The sequence below is a fragment of the Girardinichthys multiradiatus genome, chromosome 14 (genome assembly GCF_021462225.1).
Source record: "Girardinichthys multiradiatus isolate DD_20200921_A chromosome 14, DD_fGirMul_XY1, whole genome shotgun sequence".
NCBI classification, from domain to species: Eukaryota; Metazoa; Chordata; class Actinopteri; order Cyprinodontiformes; family Goodeidae; genus Girardinichthys; species Girardinichthys multiradiatus.
In genome coordinates, this window is record NC_061807.1 from 36038130 (window position 1) to 36050133 (window position 12004).

A 12004-nucleotide genomic window follows, 5' to 3' on the forward strand; every position below is an offset into this window, starting at 1 on the left:
AAGGTAGAGGACGAGCTGCTCATACACTCAGAAAACTGTTTGCCAGTTATGATTAAAGATGGTTTATGCTTATTTTAGGTGAAGCTTCAGATGAATACGTCCAACCTCAACAAGTTCCCATCAAGGATTGGGACAATCTTATTGACAACTAGTGGACACGATGCATCAGAAAAGTTCATTTCAATGACTTCTGTTGTCTAGTTATGGTGCATATTTTGATATTTAGAACTAAGGATGCTCTTCAACACACATGAAATGTGGCGTTACAATCAGAATGATTGTGTTGTGACTCGGACCCGAAGCTTTTTGATGGATAAAGTTTTATTATAACAAAGGTTAGAGACTAGGCTACGTTCCCACTGCAGGTCTTAATGCTCAAATCCAATTTTTACAGAAATCAGATCTTTTTGTGTGGTCGTTCACGTTACTTTGAAAATGTTGTGGCTCCAAACTGACCCGCATGCGCAAAAGAACAATACGAGCGTTATCAAGCACAACAGTAAACACAGAGAAATAGGTGTTGTGGTGTATGTGCACAACAGAAGCCATTTATTGTCAGCAGGTGCTGTGTGGGAAATGAATAAGAGGAGAGTGAAACTCTCAGTTTTAGAGAGATCTGACTGTCAATTCAGCACAACGAACTGTATGGATGTGGAGACACAGCCAGCAATGGTGGGGCAGGATGTTAACAACTTTACAGAGACCGAGTTTATTCAGAACTTTATCATGTCGAGGGCAACTTTTAATCATATATGTCAGTGCCTCTCCTCTCAACTCCACAGGCTGAAGCCTTGATGCAATCCAGTGTATCGGACTGTTGCAGGGGCAGATCATCACATGTAACATCGATAGCATTTTAAGATCCTCTGTTACAAATTTTACAATACAAATTACGGCCCACATCCAAACGCTTCCTATGAGCCTTAAATTAGGCTTGAATAAAGTTTTATCTCTGTACTATTCTAGCACCCCTTCTGTTTTTTTTTTTCAGCTCAGTTGTTGCTAAGCTACAGACACAAAACCCCAATGCTTTTGTGGCAATTTCTGGTGATTTTAACCATGCTTCACTCTCTGCTACACTTCCAACGTTTCAACAGTTTGTCAGTTGCTCTACCAGAGAAAACAAAACATTGGATTTGTTTTATGCAAATGTCAAGGACTCATGCATCTCTACAGCAAGACCTCCTCTAGGCAAATCAGATCACAATCTTGTTTTTCTCTGCTCAAAATATAAGCCCCTTGTTCAGAGGCAACCTGTAATAAAGAGGACTGTGAGAAAATGGTCACAGGAAGCTGAAGAAGCTCTGCAAGGTTGCTTTGAGGCTACAGACTGGGACGCACTGTGCCAGCCACATGGAGAGGACATCAATGCCATGACTGAGTGTGTAACCGACTATATAAACTTCTGTGTGTCATGTGTGGATTTAAGATATGTTCTAATAGTGAGAATATAAAATTTGGTAAAGATAACTGAGCTTAGATGTAGTTTGTAGATACTTCTGAAATATTGATGTGATGAAAACTAGGTCAGTGATCCATTAATGAAAAAGAGCGGTTTAGATCACGTGGAAGGAGCTGCCTGAGTTCTTCCGCTGTTCTCTTTCACGTCCGCAGCTCAGGGATGAATACGGTGTCTGCTGAGCTCTCCGTATTATCACTTTGAGTTTATCAGATACGATAGCAAGATGAGTGGCAGAGGAAAAGGAGGCAAAGGACTCGGGAAAGGAGGCGCCAAGCGTCACCGTAAAGTTCTCCGTGATAACATCCAGGGAATCACCAAGCCCGCTATCCGCCGTCTGGCTCGCCGCGGGGGAGTCAAGCGCATCTCCGGTCTCATCTACGAGGAGACCCGCGGTGTGTTGAAGGTGTTCCTGGAGAACGTGATCCGTGACGCAGTCACCTACACCGAGCACGCCAAGAGGAAGACCGTCACCGCCATGGATGTAGTTTACGCTCTGAAGAGGCAGGGCCGCACCCTGTACGGCTTCGGAGGTTAAATTGGACCGTTTAAACAAACACCAAAAGGCCCTTTTCAGGGCCGCCCAAATGTTCTCATGAGCTGATTCTCCTTAATTATAGGGAGTCAAACGCTTGATAAAAGCAAAATGATCCAATTCTTACTGCTGGACTTCTCCAGTACTGCCTCAGAAAAATGTACTGTTGCAAATGTCAAATTATATTTACAAAAACTACAACATGCACTGGAAAATAATCCCATTATTGAACCTAATCTCATGTGTTGTTGGTTTGATAGATTATTCTAATCTGAAATGTCGTATTTACTGACAATGATCTTAAAAGAAATAAAGCATGCAAGCATCAGTCTGTGTGTCATTAATGTGTTTATTTGGAGAATTCAGTTACTGGAATGATCTGATTTATTGGATATGACCGTTTCTGTAGAAAAAGGCGTCTTTAGGTGCTGCTTTATTCTGTTTCCTTGGCCTTGCTCTTGTAGTGTGAAGTCTTGTTCAGAACTAGATAGTAGCTCAACTATTATGCAGTCAGCCTTCTATTTCCCATGTACTTAAACACTCCTTTATAAGGTTATGTGATTTGGTCTGTATCAGACTCCTTAACCCCTGCTGCGCCACAAGGTTGAACAGGAATGAATGGTGGTTGTAGTTTTGTTTTCCTGGATTTTCCTGCAGAACAGCTACATGCTGTTATCACTTAATAATGGCGCTTCAAAGGACGTGAAATAATGTTTAGCTTTTGTTGCTTCACTGCGCGCAACATTTAAAAAGCACGTGATTTCTTTTCAAACTTGGTACTTCCTACTCAGCCAATCACAGCCTTGCGACGCCACAGATCTATTTGCATGCTTGCTGTATATCAGCAGCCTGATCGTCAAACAAGTCATTCGTTGCTGTAAAACCCAGTAAGGAAACATGCCTGAACCCGCCAAGTCTGCCCCTAAGAAGGGCTCCAAGAAAGCCGTGACTAAGACCACCACCGGCAAAGGAGGCAAGAAGAAGAAGAGGAGGACCAGGAAGGAGAGCTACGCCATCTACGTGTACAAGGTGCTGAAGCAGGTCCACCCTGACACCGGTATCTCTTCAAAGGCCATGAGCATCATGAACTCGTTCGTCAACGACATCTTTGAGCGCATCGCCTCCGAGTCTTCTCGTCTGGCTCACTACAACAAGCGCTCCACCATCACCTCCAGGGAGATCCAGACCGCTGTGCGCCTCCTGCTGCCCGGTGAGCTGGCCAAGCACGCCGTGTCTGAGGGAACCAAGGCCGTCACCAAGTACACCAGCTCCAAGTAAACAATGCTGATGTTTAACCAACAACCACAACGGCTCTTTTAAGAGCCACCCACTACATCTAAAGGGCAACATTCATTTAGTAACTCCAGATGCTCATTAACAGGATGAACCAGGCTTTGAGGAATATATTAAATTAATGTTTATTATTCAATCAGCCTCTCCAGCGACATCTGGTGGATGAAGGGAGCTTTGGTCTAAACGTTAAAATGAGTCGTTTGAAGGCCCTCATGGTTGATTCAATAACTTAGGACGTTTTCAAAAAATCGTACTAATCCCCTTAGTTGAGTTCTAGCAATCCCAACAACACTGGATTTAAGCACATTTTAGTTGCTCTAAATAACAAACATTAGTTGCTCCAAACCGTCAATGTATGTTGATGACCAATCGGCGTACATCAAGTGATCAACAAGGTTATCCACCATACAACCAGTCTTATCATTCAGCTTATCAATCATCCAGGTACGAATTGAACAGAACAAGAGACAATATTTCACTGTGTCAATTTGTCCCTCAGTGGTTCTGTAGCTCTGTTACAATATCACCACCAGAACCATCCCACTAGACCCAGTAATGATTGACTGCAGGGGTGAACCGGGACAACGATCCAGGCCGGGAATCTGATTACATCCCAGGCCACCAGCACCCATTTAACTATGAATGCATTCCATCTCCAAACATCATCCGCTGAATACCTACAAAATAAAATGTTGCTGATATTGCAGTAATGTGTTCTCCAATCACCTAAACTGAATTTATGTTCACTGCGTTCTGCTATCAGCCCTTTTAACCTCATTAGGAATATGACATTCAACCATAGGATCATACAACACATGAGAGGTAGACGGGTGGTTCCTTCTCTGTAATATTAAACACATTTTTAACATCAAACATTTCATGTTTTCATGCTCAATAAAATTGACAGGCATGTTTTCTAAGTTATTTGCAGCTTCGTGACGGTGTCCTCTGTAGCTAAGCTCATATTTACTAATAACTTTAACAATATCAATAACCCGTTCCATGACCTGCCTTCTCTTTCTGACCCGGTCTCACTGAACTGACATTTGTTCCTCAGAGTACACATGTCTGATTTGCTGCCTTTCAGGAAAAGGGCTTCTGTGCTTCTCTAGTGCCGTTACTTTGATGGACATCTTTCATGCCTCGTTTGCTTTGGAAACGCAAGACATGCTGGACAGTAGTGATGTTACCTCTAACACCGAAGCTTCAAAGCACGCTTCAAACTCGACAGGGTAGTTATGGTGAAGCAGTGAGCTGGAGCTTCCTTCATGTGACGCCCCCGATGACTTGTGAACCACTTCACTGCTTCATTCAGACCGAGTCAGCTGACTGCTTTGAGTTGACTGGTTGAGACATTGAAACATTTGCCGTGATTCAGTGTATTTAAGATGGCTCAAGCCCCGGTTCACATCCCTGTTCTATACGTATTATACGTTACGAACAGGCTCTCGTTTTTGGATATTCTGAGTTTTGGTGGATTATTCTGTCATGGAGCAACCATCTAGGAACTGTTCCCAAGTGTGGGAATATTTCGATTTGGTGCCACCTAATAAGGTAAAGTACATTTAAAGTGTTTATTAGAAAGCCTATAGCCTATACTATGCAGTAGTGTTATAGTCATGGTATCATGTTATGTAAGAGGTGTGGTAATCTTGGTTTTACAGGTGCAGTGTTTGCTTTGCCCGTAGCTGCTGACATATAATAATAATGATAATAATAATACGTCATCAATGCTGAGGCATTATAGAGCCAAACACCAGAACACTCAGCCTCGTGCCACCAATCAAGGTCATCATAACATAGATATACATGCAGAATTAGAAAGAATGACATTTAAATATTTGTAAGTTAAAATGAAGTTACTTGTCTTTATTATTTTCTTTCTTTCTTTTTTTTAGGAGCTTGATGAAGCTCTTGTGGACTTCATAGTGAAGGACTCCCAGCCTTTCTTTATCCAAACCTAAACCACCCAGCCAAACAGTTCCTTGTCACACCAGCCTCCTCTGTTCGCTGTGAAAGAGTATTTTCCAAAGCTGGAGAAATTGTCTCAAAAAAAGAAACCGTTTGAGGTCTTCTACTGTGCAGAAATTACTTTTCTTGAATAAAAACACCTGAAGTAACACACACTTTATTACACCAAGCACAATGTCCAAAAACACTCAGTACACCAAGCACACTCCCAAAGAAAATATCAGAATCAGTTTTATTGCCAGGTTCGTACATACAACAAACAAGGAATTTGACTCCGGTACACTGGGTGTTACTCTGGGTTTCCTTTTTTTGTTATAAAATATATTCTGCATATATCTTTATGTCCTTAAATACATATATACAATATACATATACAAGGTGGAATTGTGACTTGGGTACTTTATTAAATGTTCATCAGAGAAACAGCCTGGGGGAAGAAACTGTCTCTATGGCGACTGGTTTTAGTAAACATCGCTCTGTAGCGGCGGCCTGAAGGTAAAACTCTGTTTATGTGCAGGGTGTGTGGGGTCTGCAGAGATTTTAGCAGCTCTTTTTCTGACCCTAGAACCTGTATAAGTTCTGGATGGATATGAATGACAAATCAAAAATTTTCACTTCATTTATTTATTTTTTTTAGTCATTTATTTAAAATGGGAGAGTGGAATTTCATAAAACAAATGACAATTTGAGTTTAAGAAGCCAGAATCCAAATCCTTGGAGGGGCTGGTTGGGCAAAATGATTGACTTTTCATGACTTCTGCTGTCCCTTTTTTTCCTCTACTTCTCTCTGTCAGTACATCTTGTTGCTCTGCAAAATGAGATTTTAAATAAGCGATACTTTAAAAGTTTATTGTATGCAGATCATCATACGTGTACCTAAAGTTTTCTGCTCTGACTTCTTAGTGCTGCTGTCAAAAGTGACATTTAAAGTGATTAACTTTCTTACATGTTAAGATCTACTACAATAGAGGACCAATAGCAAACTTAGATTTATTATAGAACTATTGAAATAATGCCTGATCAATAGGGTCCATTTAATTTAATGTTAGCTGAGGTGAAGCACAGCAGTCAGTCTGGGAAGATTAATGAAGAGTTGAGTTCAGCAGGATCTTTTTAAATTCTGCTTACATCTGTAGTACAACCAGCTTTTATGATCATAAGTATCTTAAATCCAACCAAAATCAAACGGACCTGAAATTAAGCTGCAGTTTGACACTAAAAGCAGTCAGAGCTCTTAAAGAAGAGTGGGTGGCTCTTAAAAGAGCCGTTGTGTGTTTGGTTGAAGCAGGCAGCTCTACTTGGCCTTGGCGGCCTTCTCGGTCTTCTTGGGCAGCAGCACCGCCTGGATGTTGGGCAACACGCCGCCCTGAGCGATGGTGACTCCGCCCAGCAGCTTGTTGAGCTCCTCGTCGTTGCGGACAGCCAGCTGCAGGTGGCGGGGAATGATGCGGGTCTTCTTGTTGTCGCGGGCGGCGTTTCCAGCCAGCTCCAGGATCTCAGCGGTCAGATACTCGAGCACAGCGGCCAGGTAGACGGGGGCTCCGGCACCGACTCGCTCTCCGTAGTTACCTTTGCGCAGCAGCCTGTGAACACGGCCCACTGGGAACTGGAGTCCGGCTCTGGAGGAGCGGGTCTTGGCCTTCGCTCTGGCTTTACCTCCGGTCTTTCCGCGGCCACTCATTGTTATCGGTTGTTTGTTGGAGTGAAAACTCGAGAAAACAGTGACGAGCAGCTGCTGAAAACGGCTTTTTATGTCCGCGGAGAGCAGGAGGGGCGGCGTTGGAGCTGCAGCTGTCAACAACCAACCAGAAAAGCTTCCAGCAGAGCGGGACAGAGGCGGACTTTTTCAGTACTGCTTCCTCCAATAAGCAGCGCACATTCAGGGGGGAGTTGACTCCTCTGGGCGGCGCTGACCTTCAGGAGGAGCCGCGAACCAATCAGGATCCAGAGCTCCGCAGCAGCGTCACCGTTTTCCGCTCAAAGTCACAGTTTAAGAGCAGCGGAGCCTCGTCTGTTCGGAACAATTTTCTCCTGATCCGAGAAGCAGAGCCATGGCCAGAACCAAGCAGACCGCCCGTAAATCTACCGGAGGCAAAGCTCCCAGGAAGCAGCTGGCCACCAAGGCTGCGCGTAAGAGCGCTCCAGCTACCGGCGGCGTCAAGAAGCCTCACCGCTACAGGCCCGGTACCGTGGCCCTGAGAGAGATCCGTCGCTACCAGAAGTCCACGGAGCTGCTGATCCGTAAGCTGCCCTTCCAGCGGCTGGTCCGGGAGATCGCTCAGGACTTCAAGACCGACCTGCGCTTCCAGAGCTCCGCCGTCATGGCTCTGCAGGAGGCCAGCGAGGCTTACCTGGTGGGTCTGTTCGAGGACACCAACCTGTGCGCCATCCACGCCAAGAGGGTCACCATCATGCCCAAAGACATCCAGCTGGCCCGCCGCATCCGTGGAGAGAGAGCTTAGAGACGGAGGTCAAACAAAAACACACAACGGTTCTTTTCAGAGCCACAAACTCGATCATTTCTAGAGCTTTTTCCTCATTGAGCGATATCAGTATATTCTGCTACTTTCATTACACTTGGTTTGAATAATTAACACTTTTTTGAGTCATATAGTCACAAATACTTCAAAAAAACCAAATGTATGGGTGACTATATTCTATAAATTCTGCATTTTTAGACTTGAATGTTCATAGGGAGTTTAAACTTAGTATTTAAAATCTTAGAAGTACAAGATGTTTGATACAGACCACACTGATGGGTGTCTTAACAACCATGCTTTATGCTTTCACTTCAGTTTCATACTAACCTTTTAGTTCTACACACATCTGTGCTGAAAGCCATCAGAATGAACCACATGTTGCTATATTTATGAGCCATGTTGGTAAACGTGAGATTAAAGTCACGAGGAAGGATGAACAAACTACTTTACACTTTTCTATAAGTTATATTTACTAAGATGCAACACTTCTGGCTGAATATATAAAACGTTTCAAACAAATATTACTTTTAGTGGCCCAAATAGTTTTAATTACTGCCAGTTTATACAACAAATCAGCAGCCCAACATGTTTAAAGTTCAGAGAGCTACACAACCTTTAAATATTTCATTAGAAACATGTCCTTCAGTAGTGAAATGCAGGCTTTAATGTACACTGAAATCTGCATCGCCATGAACAAAAGTGGAATTTCTATTTTCCACCATCATCCTTATTCAGGTTCACCACCATATTTATTTCAAACATGTGATTTTTCTGTTTGTGTTGAACCAGCTGACAAACGACAAGCATTTCTCTTCATTTTGGTGATAAAAGTGCTATTTTTAGGTCACTGGCGATATAATGTTTACGAACAATCCGATCCTTTTTAATGGCTCCTTACTTTGAACAATAGTCTGTCAGCGAGAGCTGTTCTTTGTTTATTACTACTTAGCTTGCTTATAATGCTCTGCATACACTGCACTCACTACCTTTTCAATGTTCTCTTATTTGAAATGATATATTTATTACTTAGGAAACAAATACAGAAACAGAAGGAGGCTCATGAGCATACAGAGCGCTCTTCTATGGGCTAAGAACGCTGTCAAAAACAATGTGTATGTAAAGACGGAAATGTGTGCATATTAGTCAATAGTTGTGCATAAGTAAAATCCAAAAGAGGTATTGTATATTTTCTCTATAAGAATACAAAATGAAATGTTAAGAAACTACGGTACAAGCCAGGTAATGTTTAAAAGTTTATATATGTCTTGATGTCGTTAATATATGCTCTTGGTCCGTCATCTTGGCGCTAGTGCTGCTGCCTCATCTTCTTCTTCTGCTGCTGGCGGTACGCAACAAATTCAGAGGTGCATACCGCCACCTACTGTACATCATTGTATAACTCCATCCACTATATTCTATGTTTTAGTTTTGTATGTCATAAAAATAAGAACAATGCTTTATTTATAATACTCTTGATTCCCCCCCTATCTCCCTCTGTTCCTGATATTCCTTTTAGACTGAATTAATAATTCATAAAGAATAAACCACAACTGTAAACTTGAACTTTGTGTTTGTAATTTCTTGAAGCTGTAACATTTTATTTTGTATTCTTATAGAGAAAATATACAATACCTCTTTTGGATTTTACTTATGCACAACTATTGACTAATATGCACACATTTCCATCTTTACATACACATTGTTTTTGACAGCGTTCTCACCCCATATAATTCCTTCTGATTTTCAGTTGTACGTGTTTGTGTCGCTCTGTGTCTACACAATGACATGCAGAGAAACAAAGTTATCCTTCCAAAGAAGAGAGGATAGCTTATCAAGCTTCCACTGTTGTGTCCCGAAATGTACAGCTTCAGCGCGATGTAACTCCACTTTGAGTTTTTTTTTTTTCATTCCCTAAAGAGGATGTGTTGAAGAAAAAGTGGATCGTCAACATTTGGCACGATAAATTGTATTACAAACCACACTAAGGTCTGTAGTCATTATTTTGTGCCAGCTGACATGAGGGAGCCATTAAACTCACAAGGACGGTGCTGATTGCTAAGCGGAGCTGTTCCCGTTCTTTTTGAATGGCATATTTCCTGACTTCCAACGCCTTAACCTGGTGTTTGGGAACGAAGACAGCGTCCTAATTCTTCAAAAGATGGGCAGGTGACTTAAACACAAATTCATGATAGCATTAGCACCTAGTGTTAAACGTAATTGTTAAATACTAAATATTAAATAATCATGACAAGTGTTTGGCACTGAAACGCCGGATGCCTATGCAAGTGTGTTTATGTACAAGTCTTATCTATTAATCTGTGTTGAGTAGTGTCAGATTAATATGAAAATGATTGTAATTTGACATTTTTGTATGTTCTATATGTCTCACACACCTTATTTACGTTTTTTATTATTAATCTGACAGTTTATAATGTAATTGTGTGTTTTTATAGTCAAAATACTTCAATTTACTCTTTGACAAGCAATGTCAGAGCAAAACATTGCACTTATAATGGCAATAAACTTATTTAAGAATATAATAATGTTAAACAGTGCCACCTACTGGATTAGTAATTATGTGATCTTTGTCTAAAAATACAGAATTTCCATGACCCTTATTATCCTGCATTCTGAAAAGCTTTAGGATACTTTGACATTTTAACCAGATTTGGAAGCTATGCCCACCTGATGTCATTTTGAAGCCAGATCGAACCCGCCACACATGACATTGTGCGTGTGACCATAGCTCAGACTGTCCGACCTGCTGTTTCAACGGTAAGCTTTTTCTCTTGCTCTTATTCGAATAATATGTATCCATGTTTTAGATACAAACAAATGTCACACAATGCAGTAATTATACTCTTTGGGCATATTAAAGCTTAAAAAAATCTGTTTTTTTCTTTATTTGCAGTCTCTCCAGCCCATTGGTGAGTGTTTTTCTTTTTATGTCATACCTATCATTGGGGTCGGTGCAGAAAGACCTGGCTCACAAATTTAAGATCCACCAGTCCACCATGAGCCGAATCATCACCACCTGGGCTAAGTTTCTCTACACAGTGCTTGGAGCGATTGGCATCTGGCTGGATCAGGAGACTGTTAAGCAGAATCTGTCTGAGGTCTTTTCAGAATACCCTGAAATGCATGTCATCCTAGACTGCACAGAGATACGCTGCCAGACAACAGACTCCCTCCTACTGCAGAGCGATGTGTTCTCCAGCTACACGTTTTTTAATGGATTCTACATACATAGTTGTGTCTTGATTTTTAAATAGTCTGTTCATCTTAATCTAATTTACAATAATTTATGTATTGTTATCATCTAACAATGCAGTATTTTTACATGTCTACAATCTAATATACTGTATATTTCTATGTAGTTCTGTTTATAATATTATGGACAATAATATGGACATGGCGGTGCATCCTGATGTTTAATCATGCCATGAGGAAACAATGGAGGATGGTGATAGGACAGGACAGAAAACTGCCAGCCTGCACTTCTCCAAACTGAAAGTCCACTAGGGGATTATTTATGGAGATGTTCATGCGGCAGATTAAGGGTAGAATGTCAGGCTCAAATGCAGCATAGTAAGGTGAAGGGTTTAGGGTGGACGGAGCTGGCAGCTCACCACTGTATCCCTTCCATAGGACTTTTTGTGGTAAACATCACCACTGACATGGTGAGTGCTAATCGAGCTATGTGGTGGGCTTTTGGAGTGGGCCACAACAAAATATATGTCCAACAGCCAGTAAGACCAGACAAAAGGCTATAATTCATGCCAGATGTCTTTTTAAATTAATTTTTAATTTTCATTGATTCTATATAAGTTATTACATTCATACATGGTCTTTGCATCTTCAGAAAATGTCAGTAATTTTTTTTTGTTGCTATGCTTGCATTAACTTTTTGGAAGGTGACGTTATTTTCTGATCACTTTGATTTGAATTTTGTGCTGGCAGCCTCCCCATCATCCAGCTAGCTCCAGCACGCTTCCATTCAATTTACCAGCTTATGCTTCACTCCATCACTGGCAAGTTACACCAACCTGGTCACCTCTTGGCTCACCACTCATCTGTCCCTCTGAAAACATGAAGATGGACACAAATGCAATGCCTTCAGTGTTACCTCTAATAGTTTAAAGATGTTTTTTTTAGTTACTGTTCTACAGTTATTTACTGTTGCTGACATAATATTAATACTTATTTTCTGGTGCTGTCTTGATATAGAGGTTCTAATATCAACTTGACTGCATGATTACAGTCAGT

The 12004-nt window shown here is 41.4% G+C and overlaps 2 protein-coding genes across 2 annotated transcripts; both read left to right on the forward strand.

The window, feature by feature from the left end:
- Positions 1–1424: 1424 nt before the first annotated feature.
- On the forward strand, positions 1425–8856 carry LOC124880485 (histone H3-like). The gene is made up of 4 exons (XM_047385622.1): positions 1425–1978; positions 3835–3839; positions 6887–6919; positions 7308–8856. The coding sequence occupies exons 1-4, from the start codon at positions 1686–1688 to the stop codon at positions 7718–7720; spliced, it is 744 nt and encodes a 247-aa protein (XP_047241578.1). The 5' UTR covers positions 1425–1685; the 3' UTR covers positions 7721–8856.
- Positions 2584–3275, forward strand: LOC124880481 (histone H2B-like). The gene has a single exon (XM_047385620.1). The coding sequence runs from the start codon at positions 2892–2894 to the stop codon at positions 3270–3272; it is 381 nt and encodes a 126-aa protein (XP_047241576.1). The 5' UTR covers positions 2584–2891; the 3' UTR covers positions 3273–3275.
- Positions 8857–12004: the final 3148 nt, after the last annotated feature.

Bases quoted from the DNA above. Each gene is read 5' to 3' on its own strand.
- LOC124880485 (XM_047385622.1), top strand. From the start codon at position 1,686: ATGAGTGGCAGAGGAAAAGGAGGCAAAGGACTCGGGAAAGGAGGCGCC. The intron at 6,920-7,307 runs GTCTTTCCGCGG...CGAGAAGCAGAG, and splicing joins TCGCTCTGGCTTTACCTCCG to CCATGGCCAGAACCAAGCAG.
- LOC124880481 (XM_047385620.1), top strand. From the start codon at position 2,892: ATGCCTGAACCCGCCAAGTCTGCCCCTAAGAAGGGCTCCAAGAAAGCC.